Here is a 12,436-nt window from a genome sequence, read left to right on the forward strand (position 1 = left end):
TATATTTTATGTAAAAATACTAACACTCTAACTTGAGTTACATTTTTTTGAGTTATGTGAAATTCATGACTACTTATGTGTAAGCTCATTCTTTAGCCATTTAGCATTGAATATAGTTTAATTGAGATAATATGCAGCCTCAGGATAATAGGACATACATAGATACATATGTGTTTATATATAATTTGTATTAAATTTCTATATATAGATAAATAGATAGAAGATAGGTAGATAGATAGAAGGACAGACAGATAGATAGATTATACATAGATAGATAGATAGATAGATAGATAGATAGATAGATAGATAGATAGATAGATAAAAAACACACAATGTCTTCTAATGAAAAACTGATGCTATCAAGAAGTATGGAATGCAAGGTAAGTTCCTCTGGATATTGGAGGGGAGATATTGGCACTTTAGTCATGAGTTGGATATCTTAAAAGCTATAAACATTTACAAACTTGCAAATTGGTGTTAATGACTGAAATGAAACAGAAGAATTAGAGGAAAATATCTAAAGGTATACCAGGAGCTCAAGTGATTAACTTGCATGAAGGGGAGTGTTCAGAGCTACACTGCATTGCTCTTTGCATTAACTGTGGAGAGAGCACACTAAACACTTGCCATAGAACTAAACACTATTTTTTTAGAAATAATTTCCTCAGTGCTGCAATGACATCCTTGTTTCGAAGGCTGTATATCATAGGATTAAACATTGGAGTCACTATAGTATAGAAAAGAGACAAGAGTTTATCAATTCCTGGAGAATGCGTAGATTTAGGTCTTAAGTAGGTGATGGTAGCAGATGCAAAGAATAAAAGTACAACGACCAAATGGGAAGAACAGGTGGAGAAAGCTTTGGCCCGTCCTGTAGCTGTTGGCAACCTCAGAATGGTGCCAATGATTTTGCTGTAAGAGGCAAGTATCAACATGAAAGGGAACGCTACAAAGAGCAGAGCTACTACATAAACAGATATCTCATGTGCAGTGGTGTTTCCACAAGCTAGCTGAAGAATGGGAGGGATGTCACAGAAGAAATGATTGATTTTGTTGGAGTTGCAGAAATCCAGAAAAAAAATTTGACAGGTTTGCCCTATCTGGACTGGGATTCCACCAATCCAGGAGCCAACAGCTAGCTGGACACAGGTCTTGTGGTTCATGACGAGAGGGTAGTGCAGAGGGTTACAGATGGCCACGTAGCGGTCATAGGACATCACAGCCAAAAGGAAACACTCAGTGGCTCCCAGCATAAGGAAGAAGCACATTTGGGTAGCACAGTTCAGTCTAGAAATGCTTCCATCCTGAGTCCACAAGTCTTTCAGCATCCTGGGGAGAGTGACTGATACATAACAGATTTCCAATGAGGAAAAATTTCCCAGAAAAAAATACATGGGTTTCTGTAGTGAAGGATCAAGACTGGTTATTGTTATTATTAGAGTATTTCCCAGTAATATAATTAAATAAATGACAGAGAAGATTCCAAACAATAACCCTTGGATCTTTGGAAGATCAGAAAATCCCACGAGGACAAATTGGTTCACCATGGATAAATTTTTGTCTTCTTTCATCTTTTCATATGTCATCTGTACATATGATTAAATGAGAGATTGCAAGTTAATTCCTGTGCCTCATGTTTTACCTAAGAAATTATGACTGAGATTCTAAGGAACTAAATAGTGACTAAGAGGTTACCTTGGTATGGATTTCTTTTGTCTAAGTCTACTAAACTCAAGATCTTTCTTCTCTATATTATTTTACATTTTAAAGCACACCGAGTTCTCTTATATTATTCAACACAATACTCTAAACCTTGGGTATTGATTAAAATAAATATTTAAATAATTTACTGAGTCATTCTGGGAGAGAACCTCCATCATGCACCCACTGTTGATTTAAGTTATTGCTTTCAGAAATGTCCATTATTTTCATTCTCTTAATGAGATCTACCTTTTATGGAAGCTCTGTCAATGTTCAATCTCTTCTTTACATATATTTATAGGCAAAGGAGAACTTTTATAAAACTCAAGAATACACATTACCACGGAAGTTAAAAAAGATATGTGATGCATTCTGTCACAAAACTTCTGCCTCAACTTTCATTTCTTATATAATAATTTTATAACTACCCAATGGAATTCTAAAAAATGTAAATATACAAATAAATAAAATCAGTTGTATCAAATTACCAAAGTCATGTTTTATCTTACAAACACTATGCCACCAACTTTCAAAAACGAATATTCCACAAATTTTACACCATAATTGCAGGTTTTTCTATTTATGAATGTCTAAATAGTTCTATTTTGTACATCTCTGAAAGGTGATCTGCTGTATCACTTAGCTAAATGTAACAATGTGATTTTTCATAATATTGATTGAATCAATTATTCAAAATATTTTCAGAGTTTGAATTTAGAATGTGGCCATTATATTGATGAATGGAATAAATATTGCCCATTGGTCAACTCAGAGCTTTTTATTTCAATCTAATTCTATAAAGGTATAAATAAACTCTTGTCATGAAGCCATTAGCATGTTCAGATTCACTATTAATGTAACTTAATCTTCAACAAATGATTCTATAGTACTAGTAAGATGCAAACCTCTATTTGTCATTATCTTTTCTGATACATAGTTGGATTTTTATGAGATATAATATAGATCACTTACAAAGCATTAAATGCAAGCAAACCAATGCTCTTTAATACTTTTTATCACGTACAGTGGTTATGAGTCTAACAACAATGAACAATTTAAAAATTTATCAGCTCATTATGTAATAAAATATGTTTTATTTTCTATTTTGATAAGAGAGATTTTCACAGGTACAAAAATTACATACAATGTGTTTTTGAAGGTAAACAACAAAAGAGTTAAAGGTCCTCCTTTTATTTTCTGTAATGAGAAAATTTACTGGTGCCCACTTGAGCAAATCAATGAACAACAGGATGACAGTGCTACAGTGCTACATGAGAAAATTTAATATTAACAATAAATTTGCAGATATTAAAATTACAGATTTATGTTGACTGAAACTTGATATGAAAAGATATGAGTGCTTAGCTATTAGATTGCTTTTAAGTATAAAGCTTACCTTTGATGATTGAATTAAAGTATGTATAATAATAAGTAAGAATTTTTGAAGAGGAATAATTCTTTTGTTAAAACTGAGGCTAAACACCATCAACTCTATCTTCTACTATCCAAACAAATTCTGCTCTTTAAGTAAGAAATAGTCTTAGCCCTGGGGATTAAGATCCACCCCTCCTTACCCACGAACTTTCTTATTCAGTTAATGATCCTTCCTGCCATTAAAATAGTTTAATACAGTAAGTCAGAACTGATATGTATGAAGTTTTTGTACATGGTTAAATAATAATATCACTACTCAAAATAATAATACAGGGTCCATATCCCTTGTAAGCTAAACAATAGAGAAAAATCTGTGAAATCTTTAAAAAGTAGCTGGTTCTTCAGCCAAGAATGTAGTAACCTCTAGAATTTTTTTTTCTTTTTTGGTCACACCCAGCGATGCTCAGCGGTTACTCCTGGCTTTTCATTCAGGAATTACTCCTGGTAGTGCTTGGGAGACCATATGGGATGCCGGGGATCGAACCCGGGTCGGCCGCGTGCAAGGCAAACGCCCTACCCGCTGTGCTATCCCTCCGGCCCCCAACCTCTAGAATATTTTAATGACTTTGAAGTTGTTTCTGGTATAAAAACAAAATACAGCAAGTCAGTTCTTGCAGACTGACTTGAGTCTTTTATAACTGGTGGGGGAAGATCAAAAGAATAATACCACACTATGAGATAAAGAAGTATAAATATGGATAAGAATGTCCTGACCTCTGGTTGAAGGCAGCATTAGAATGGGTCAAATGATTTTAATCTAGGAACTGAGTAGTTAGTTATAGAAAAGAAATCATTGCAACTAATATAACAAATACCAACTACATAGAGACAAATATCTTTAAGTGCAGGAATCCAAAAATTGCAAGGATCAGTAGAGGAACACCACTCTGGGTAGGCCACATGCAATACACATTGCTGACGGTTAGATCCATGGTATTCTATATGGTCTCCACAGCAGCAACACAAGTAATTCCTGTGTATAGAACTAGTAGTAACCTCTGAGCACTGTTGCATGCATACCCCCAAAAATCAAACAAAAAATGGCTGACTTTGTAAAATTGGCCGTATCAACTAGGAATCCGACGTTCCAAAGCTGAGCACCAATCTGATGGACATGTTTTGGTTTCTGACTCTAGGGCAAGGTCGGGAGCTACAAGTGGGTGCTTAGTGGTTATAGACCATCAGAGACAGAAATAAACTTTCCGTATTTTCCAGAATAAGGAAGAACACACTGTATGGCCAGTCTAGCATGGACATGCTTTTGTTCTCAATCAACAGCTTGTTTCTTCAGAATCCTCAGTATATTCACAGATTTCTGAAAAAGAAAAAAGCCAGAAAAACGAAGAACATGTTTTTTTTTCCTTTAGGTCAGTATGAAACATGGTTAGGATGATTATGATGCTACTTCCAGTGGAAAAAAATCATTTAAATGATGAGAAAATGCAAGATTTGGAAGATCTTCAAATCTCAATAGTCCATGATAACAGCATGTAACATATTTTTTTCTGCTTTTTCTCTTCATATTCCATCTGTAGGAATTGGCACTATTCCAATACATTATTATATATCTGATTGATTTTTTTTGTAGGAATACTGCTATTCAGCAACTTATTTAGCTGTTTTAAGTGGTCATGAACTCCACATTACTTTTCTTAAAAATATTTTCAATTGAATATCCATGAGATAGATCTTTACAAAGCTGTTCATTATTGGGTTTCAGTCATGCAATAATCCAGCACCCATCCCTCTACCAGTGTACATTTTCCATCATCAATGACCCCTCTTGCCCTACCTCTCTCCCCCAGCACCGCAGCCCCCACTCCCTGCCCCTCTATATGGGAGGCCCTTTTCTTCTTGCTGTTTCTCTCTCTCTCTCTCTTTCCTTTTTCTTTTGTGCATTATGGTTTGCAATACAGATACTAAGAGGTCATCCTCTTTGTTCAGAGTATTCAGTATTTTTATCGGGACAGTAAGACTATAGTAGCTTTTTAACAGGGAGGCAGCTTTGAAGTGTGGAGGTGATTGCCAAGGCTTCTAGAAGTACAGGAATTTGTGACAAGGTAGCCCAACCTGACCCGAGAAAGACTGGATATCCGCCTACCAGGATTTTCAGCAGATTATATCTCTGTGAGGTCTGTCCTGAGATGATGGAGTTAGGCTGGGGGTATGGTAGCGATTTTGGATTGTTGAAGCTAGAGGCTCCCAGGGGCTCTGCTTGGGCAGGCACCAGGCTGACCTAGCCTCTCCAATTTACCCTATCTGTTCAGCCATGCAGGGGTCAGGATTAACTGCAGCCAGGGAAGCTACTGAGAGTATCCCACCCGCATGCCAGAGCCTGGCAAGCTACCCGTGGCGTATTCGATATGCCAAAAACAGTAAGAACAAGTCTCGCAATCAAGATGTTGCTGGTGCCCACTTGAGCAAATCGATGAACAACAAGACGCCAGTGCTATGACAGTGCTACAGTGCTAATATCCAACTAATTTAAGCAATTCGCCAAATCAACATTTTTTGCATTTGGTACTAAAATAAATCTTTTGCGTAGGGCGCTAGAAGTATAGATTCTTAAAATGTATAGATTTAAGTATAGATTCTTAAAATTAGTTAATATTCTATATTAACTAATTGGTTGAATATAGGTAAAATAACTTGAAGTGACATAAAATTTCTCTAGAAGCTATTTTGTTATTAATAGCTCAATTTATTTTTCAGAGTTTTATTCTTTAAGGAGCAAATAAAGACAGTCTATTCTTTTCTTTGCATCCTACTGTTAAGATGAAGATTCCATATTGTCACACATGGACTTGTTTCACATGCTTATCTATATTCAGCCAATAAGTGAGAGTCATAATTGATATCTGATGGTTTTCCAGGTTAGTTACATCTTCACTTACTTATGCTAATCTGTGGACCTGTTTTTTTTCCCTCCCAATGTTTTCCTTGCACAGGAGCTTATGCACATGAATGGAGATATGTGACTGCTCGCGCCTGATGATTAAATTTCAAGTCAGTCATAAGTGTCATTTCTTTGTAATAGAAAAAATATATATAAGGACCGATTTTTACCTAAAATTAACATGTTTGTAAACTTCTTCCTCTTCCTGCATCTCAGGTAAAATTGGCTACCCTCTTTCTCTTTCTACATATTTGTAATTATATATCTATCTGTTTTACACACGCATATGTATACATACATATATATGTATACTTTAAGGACTGGCCATTTTGTTCTCTAAATGTTTTCTTTTGTCCCTTTACTGCTGTACTATCAAGAATTTAACTTTTTAAATTCACTTTCAGAAATATCATATAACTTTTTAAAGTACGGATCCATAAGTCACATATTGATCATTAACTTCCTGGGACCTAGGTCAGCTATATGAAGATAAGTGCCCAGCCCACTGGACTATCACTCCTGGCCCTCTTATTCATAATTTGAAATTTCATAGATTTACTTGTTTGTTTGCTTGCTAGCTTTTGTTTCGGGGTCACACCCAGAATTGCTCAGGGCTTATTCTTGGTCGTGCACTCAAGGATCAATTCTGGCAGGCTCAGGGGACCTTATAGGATCCAAATCAAAAATAAATACATAAATAAAATGAAACTCGTTATTTTTCTTAAATATCAGATAAAAATTTATTATTCTAGGTATACCAGGACAATCTCCAGGCATACCTGGGTGCATATCCTCTACTCTTCTGGCTGATGGAGCCTAATAATTTAAGTAATTCATATTTAACTTTACAGAAAGTATCTACACATAAATTATTTTCTTCTATTCTTATCTCGTATTTGTTATTATCCATCCTGTTTTTTTAAACCATTATAAAGCTGTTCATGATTGGGTTTCAGTGATATAATGTTCCAACACCCATCCCTCCACCAGTGTACATTTCCCAGCACCAGCCCATCAACCCCCACCCACTACCTCCTACCTGCCCTATGGCTGGCACATTTCTCTCTCTCTCTCTGTCTCTCTCTCTCTGCCTCTCTCTCTCTCTGCCTCTCTCTCTCTGTCTCTCTCTCTCTCTCCTTTTAGATATTGTGGTCCTCAATATTCACACTGAATGTCCCTACTTCTAACCTTCAGATCTTGTACAGCCTGATCATTCTCAGTTATTATTGTCATAGATTTCCAAAACAATAAATTTATAATTTTTTGAACTATATTTTCAAATATTTTCTATCATAATCCTTTAACATTTTCACTGTACAAAATTTCAGCAGGAAAATATTATGCAGAATATTTAAGAATACATTTGTAAAATTGCACCCACAGTTCTAAGTATGGCCCCAGGGAAAATAACAATGGTTAGTTAAAGTGTACAATTTAATTGACCTAAGATATACAAGAATATTCTAACATGTGCATGAACTTCCAATATGGAAAACAGAGTCATGAGTTATGTACTCACAAATTAGTAGATTTACTGTTTTACTACATATTGTGATTGTCATAGAATAATGACTCTGTATGGTATACCATATATATCAGTTATATGGCATCTAATTCAATTATTTGGCATCTAATCCTCTTAAATATTACCAGTTTTGAAAAAAGAAAAGAAATATTGCTAGTTGACTAAATTCAACTATAAATTAAAGTATACATACAATTCCATGGACATAGAAGTCCTATTCATTTGTCCTTATATATTATAATATATCTTCACACCCATGTACAAAAATTAAACATGAATACCCAAAGCTATCTATCTTTCTGTGTATTTTCATTATTAGGGAAAAAGTCAATAATAGTCCTTTTTGTTTAAGATTCAACATTATCTTTGTTTAGTGATTTATATAACTCATTTTCCCCACTCTCCTTTACTAGTACTCCTGACACACTCTCAATATTCCAAATTTATGAATATATCTCCATTTGTCTTCTCTGTATAACCATAATTTGAATGTTTTAGTGTCTCACTAGAAGGACCATAATAATATTATCACCATGAAGGTTTACAAATAGGGTAACATTCCAACAGTAACTATAGCAAAGACTCTTTACTGCAAATCTGGATTAAAGTTCAAGAGATAGTCACATTTTTGTTTACATGTGTCAAGCTAGTGATTTGTTTATCAATATTTCCTGCACATTATTAATTTAATGAAATATCAATGGACTTGAGCCCACAGAAGTATTGTTCTCCACTGAATGCACACACACACATGAAGAAGCCTGATTAAGGTTTGTAAATAAAAGTCTGTTCTTATGGTTTATAAAATATGCCATTATCAGTGAATATCACAACTAAAATATTCAAAATAAAAATAGAGTTTTTAATAAAGACTATAATTTATTCAATGTGTTATTAACTTCACATACTCAGTGTTGTAAAATCAGTAATGCACATACACTTTTGGCACATTTGGCACATTTTTGGAAATGACTGAGCTAACTAGATTAGGTAGATAGTTATATGGCTTTGGAATATAATAATTTGCACATCAAGAGAAATATTGGGAACAAAGAAAGAAGAAAACTATCACTCACAATAAGATAGTGGTGGAATAATACCTAGTGCAAAAGATGAAGTAAGTTTGAACAAATGTCAATGTTAATGTAACCATGTTATCTAAAATGCAAAACCAAAATATAAGTTAAACAGCAAAATAATTTTGGATCTGTCTACTCTGTGTTTAGTATGTAGAGCTTTACCATCTACTAAAATATCATAGCATCCCACAAACTTTCATTTGACCTTATCTGGAAAAAATAAAGCAATTTGTATCACTTCCTTATGTTTATTATCTCATAAGAATGTTATAATTTCTAGAAGCTGCATTATCTTAGCATAGTGATGATTCATTGATTTGTTTCCAGCTAGCCTTGATTTTCCTTTTTAGGCTCATTATCATGTTTGCTATTGTAAAATGTGTTTTCTTCCCTAGGAAAACGTTCCATGTCTTTTTTAATCTCCAATGTGAAGTTAGATACATATAACAATATATTATGTATAGAAAGTGGCAATTTGCTTATTTTAATGAAAGATAATAAGAAATAATGAAACTAAAAAAATAGATTTTAACTTTTACCACAATGTCGTGCCCTGAGTACTGATAATAGTGATAAATTTACATATATACATAGCTTCTCTATATGGAAAATTTATTATATGAGCGATTTTTAAAAATTACATATATACAAATAAAACATGCATCTAACCATTATGATTTGCTCATCCACAATGTACAGAGATTCATTGCTTTCAATATTACATACAAATATCACATTAACTTTGAACTGTGCTAAGCAATAAAGTACTAGTAAATAAAAATGATGTTTTTTTCACAGTATTAAATCAATCATGTCTAATAAGTAGGTAGGTGGTATAGTTATGTATTATATTTTTGATTTTACATTACTTTTGTAAACACTTAGTTTCTTTTCTTTTCATTTTTTTTTTTTTTTTTTTGCTCTTTGGGTCAAACCCATCGATACTCAGGAATTACTCCTGGCAGTGCTTTGGAGATGCCGGAAATCGAACCCAGGTTGGCCGGCATGCAAGGCAAATGCCTTACCTGCTGTACTATCAAGTAAGCCCCCATTTCGTTTATTTTCTTAAAAATTATTTTTATAAAACATTAGTTTCTCTCCTTCCTGGATAGGACTGCTACAATCATTATAAATAAATTAATTTAAGAAAAAATGCTTTTGAATATTTTACAAGACATACACATTGTTCCTGTAATTTACTAGTAAGGTTATAGCAACCTAAGTTTACAAAATTTATTACTAGAGGATAGAAGTAGTAAAGCAGGAAAATGCTTTTTTTGCATGATTTTGACTTGAATTTGATCTCTTTGAAAGTCTGACCCCTGTATATAGTTCCAGAACCCTGTCAGAGTAATCCCTCAGTGAAGAGCCAGAAGTGAAACACATTATTAAAGAGAATGAAATAACATAGAAATAAAGGTCAAACATGTGTAATATGGAAATAAGTAGCAAAATGTAGACAGAAAAATCAAGAAAAGTATTAAAGCTGGTGAGATTTTATTGCAAATTATTCCCAATAAATTCCTGTGAATATAACGCTTTTCTCATGAACTGAATCATTTACAGAATAACTTCCTCAAAGCCATTATGACTTCTTTATTCCTCAGACTGTATATCAGGGGATTAAATAAAGGAGTGACAACAGTGTAAAAAAGAGAAAGCACTTTGTCAGTTCCTGCAGAATCTTGGGTCTTGGGACTTAAATAAGTAATGATGGCTGAACCAAAGAACAGCGCTACAACAGTCAGATGAGATGAGCAGGTGGAGAAGGCTTTGGCCCTACCTGAGGATGATGGCAGCTTCATCACTGTGGAGATGATTTTTCCATAGGAGACGAGGATCAACACAAACGGAACTGCGACAAACAATGCAGCAACTACGAAGATCATCATCTCATTCATAAATGTGTCCCCACAAGCCAGCTTAATTATTGGGGGGATATCACAGAAGAAGCTGTTGATGATGTTTGAAGCACAAAAGGACAGAGAGAACATCTGGTATGTATGTCCTATCATGACTGGAATTCCACTAACCCAGGAGCCAGTCACCAGCTGCACACAGACCTTGTGGTTCATCACGAGAGGGTAGTGCAGAGGGTTACAAATGGCCACGTAGCGGTCATAGGACATCACAGCCAGGAGCAAACACTCAGTGCCTCCCAAGGTTAGGACCAAGCACATTTGTGTAGCACAGGCAACTAAGGAAATGGTTCTCTTCTGGGTCCAAAGACTTGTGAGCATTCGAGGGAGAGTTATAGACACATAGCTGATTTCCAAGAATGAAAAGTTGCCAAGAAAAAAATACATGGGAGTCTGGAGAGCAGGACTCACTTTTGTTATGAGAACTATGGTGCCATTACCCAGCAGGGTGCAGAGATAAATGACCAAGAACAATCCAAACAAAAACCACTGGAGTTGGGGAACATCAGCAAAGTCCAAGAGAATAAACTCCATCCATTTTGTGAGATTTTCTTGGGGTGGTATTTCTTTGGGCTTCATCTGTAGAAGGAAAAGAAATTAGGGATGTCTTCCCATGATATCCCTAAGCACTGTCTTTTTATTTAAGTTTATTTTAACATCTTTTGTTTTGGGGCCACATCTGGGAATGCTCAGGGGTTATTCCTGGCTCTGAACTCAGGAATTATTCTAACATTGCTTCAGAGGACTGTATGGAAGAAAGAGGATCAAACCCAGGTAGATTACTTGAAAGCCAAGTGGCCTACATGTTGTACTTCATCTCCAGCCCATTTTCTTAAAAGCTGAAACAGAACTTCACACATGTGTTTAGGGTGGATCCATTATTGTTTTTTATATTTTAAAAGATGGTACTGTATTTGTATGTTCATGATCCCCTGGATTATGACTTCCCTCATTCCCCTGAATCTCCTTTAAGGTCCTTCATTTACACTTGATGAATATAGATAGTTAAGAAGAAAGCAAATCCTGCCATTCTCAGCACAGACATTGGAATTACAGACTCAGTAAGGCAATATATATATTTTTTTAAATCAAATAACTTAATCTCCCTGTTATTTGACTGTTATTTTTGCAATTCCATATCTCATGCCATTATTTCTTTTTTTTTTTCTTTTTGGGTCACACCTGGCAATGCACAGGGGTCATTCCTGGCTCATGCACTCAGGAATTACCCCTGGCAGTGCTCAGGGGACCATATGGGATTCAAACCCGGGTCGGCCGCGTGCAAGGCAAACGCCCTACCCGCTGTTCTATCACTCCAGCCCTCATGCCATTTTTTCATCACACTTTAACACAATTAAATCATCCACATATGAAAATCATGTTTTTATCATACAAACGCTGTGCCACTGCACACCTCACCCGCAAAAACTAAGAAAGTTTGCAAATCTTGCAGCATAATTGTAGTTTTTTCTGTTTATGAAAGTCTAGATGCCTCTATTTTTACCACTCTAAAAGGTGAAATGCTATGTGATTTAGCTAAATGTAACCATGTGGTTTTTCATAATACTGATTATACCAACTTATCAAAATGTGTATAGTGGTTTGTTTTTAAAATAAGAACACTAAGTTGAATTGATAAATATTTTAATATTCATATATATATTTCACATTGGTGAATTCGATGCTTTGTATTTTAATATTATAAAGGTATAAATAAAATCATGTCAAGAAACCATTAGTATGCTTAGTTTCACTATTAATGTAACTTAATCCTTAAGAAGTAATTCTATAATACTTGTAGAATGCAAACCTCTAATACTTTTGACCTATTGCTGTATACAATTAGATTTTTATAAATACAATATAGATTTATCAGTTGCAA

At 34.7% G+C, this 12,436-nt stretch overlaps 2 protein-coding genes across 2 annotated transcripts; both read right to left on the reverse strand.

Moving 5' to 3' along the window:
- Positions 1 to 641: 641 nt before the first annotated feature.
- LOC129405761 (olfactory receptor 10AG1-like) lies at positions 642 to 1,592 on the reverse strand. Its single transcript, XM_055143095.1, has one exon. It carries the CDS (start codon positions 1,584 to 1,586, stop codon positions 642 to 644), a length of 945 nt encoding a protein of 314 aa, XP_054999070.1. The 5' UTR covers positions 1,587 to 1,592.
- An 8,599-nt stretch (positions 1,593 to 10,191) lies between these two features.
- On the reverse strand, positions 10,192 to 11,142 carry LOC129405769 (olfactory receptor 10AG1-like). The gene has a single exon (XM_055143149.1). It carries the CDS (start codon positions 11,131 to 11,133, stop codon positions 10,192 to 10,194), a length of 942 nt encoding a protein of 313 aa, XP_054999124.1. The 5' UTR covers positions 11,134 to 11,142.
- Between the last annotated feature and the right edge of the window lie 1,294 nt (positions 11,143 to 12,436).

This window comes from Sorex araneus, chromosome 6 (genome assembly GCF_027595985.1).
Source record: "Sorex araneus isolate mSorAra2 chromosome 6, mSorAra2.pri, whole genome shotgun sequence".
NCBI classification, from domain to species: Eukaryota; Metazoa; Chordata; class Mammalia; order Eulipotyphla; family Soricidae; genus Sorex; species Sorex araneus.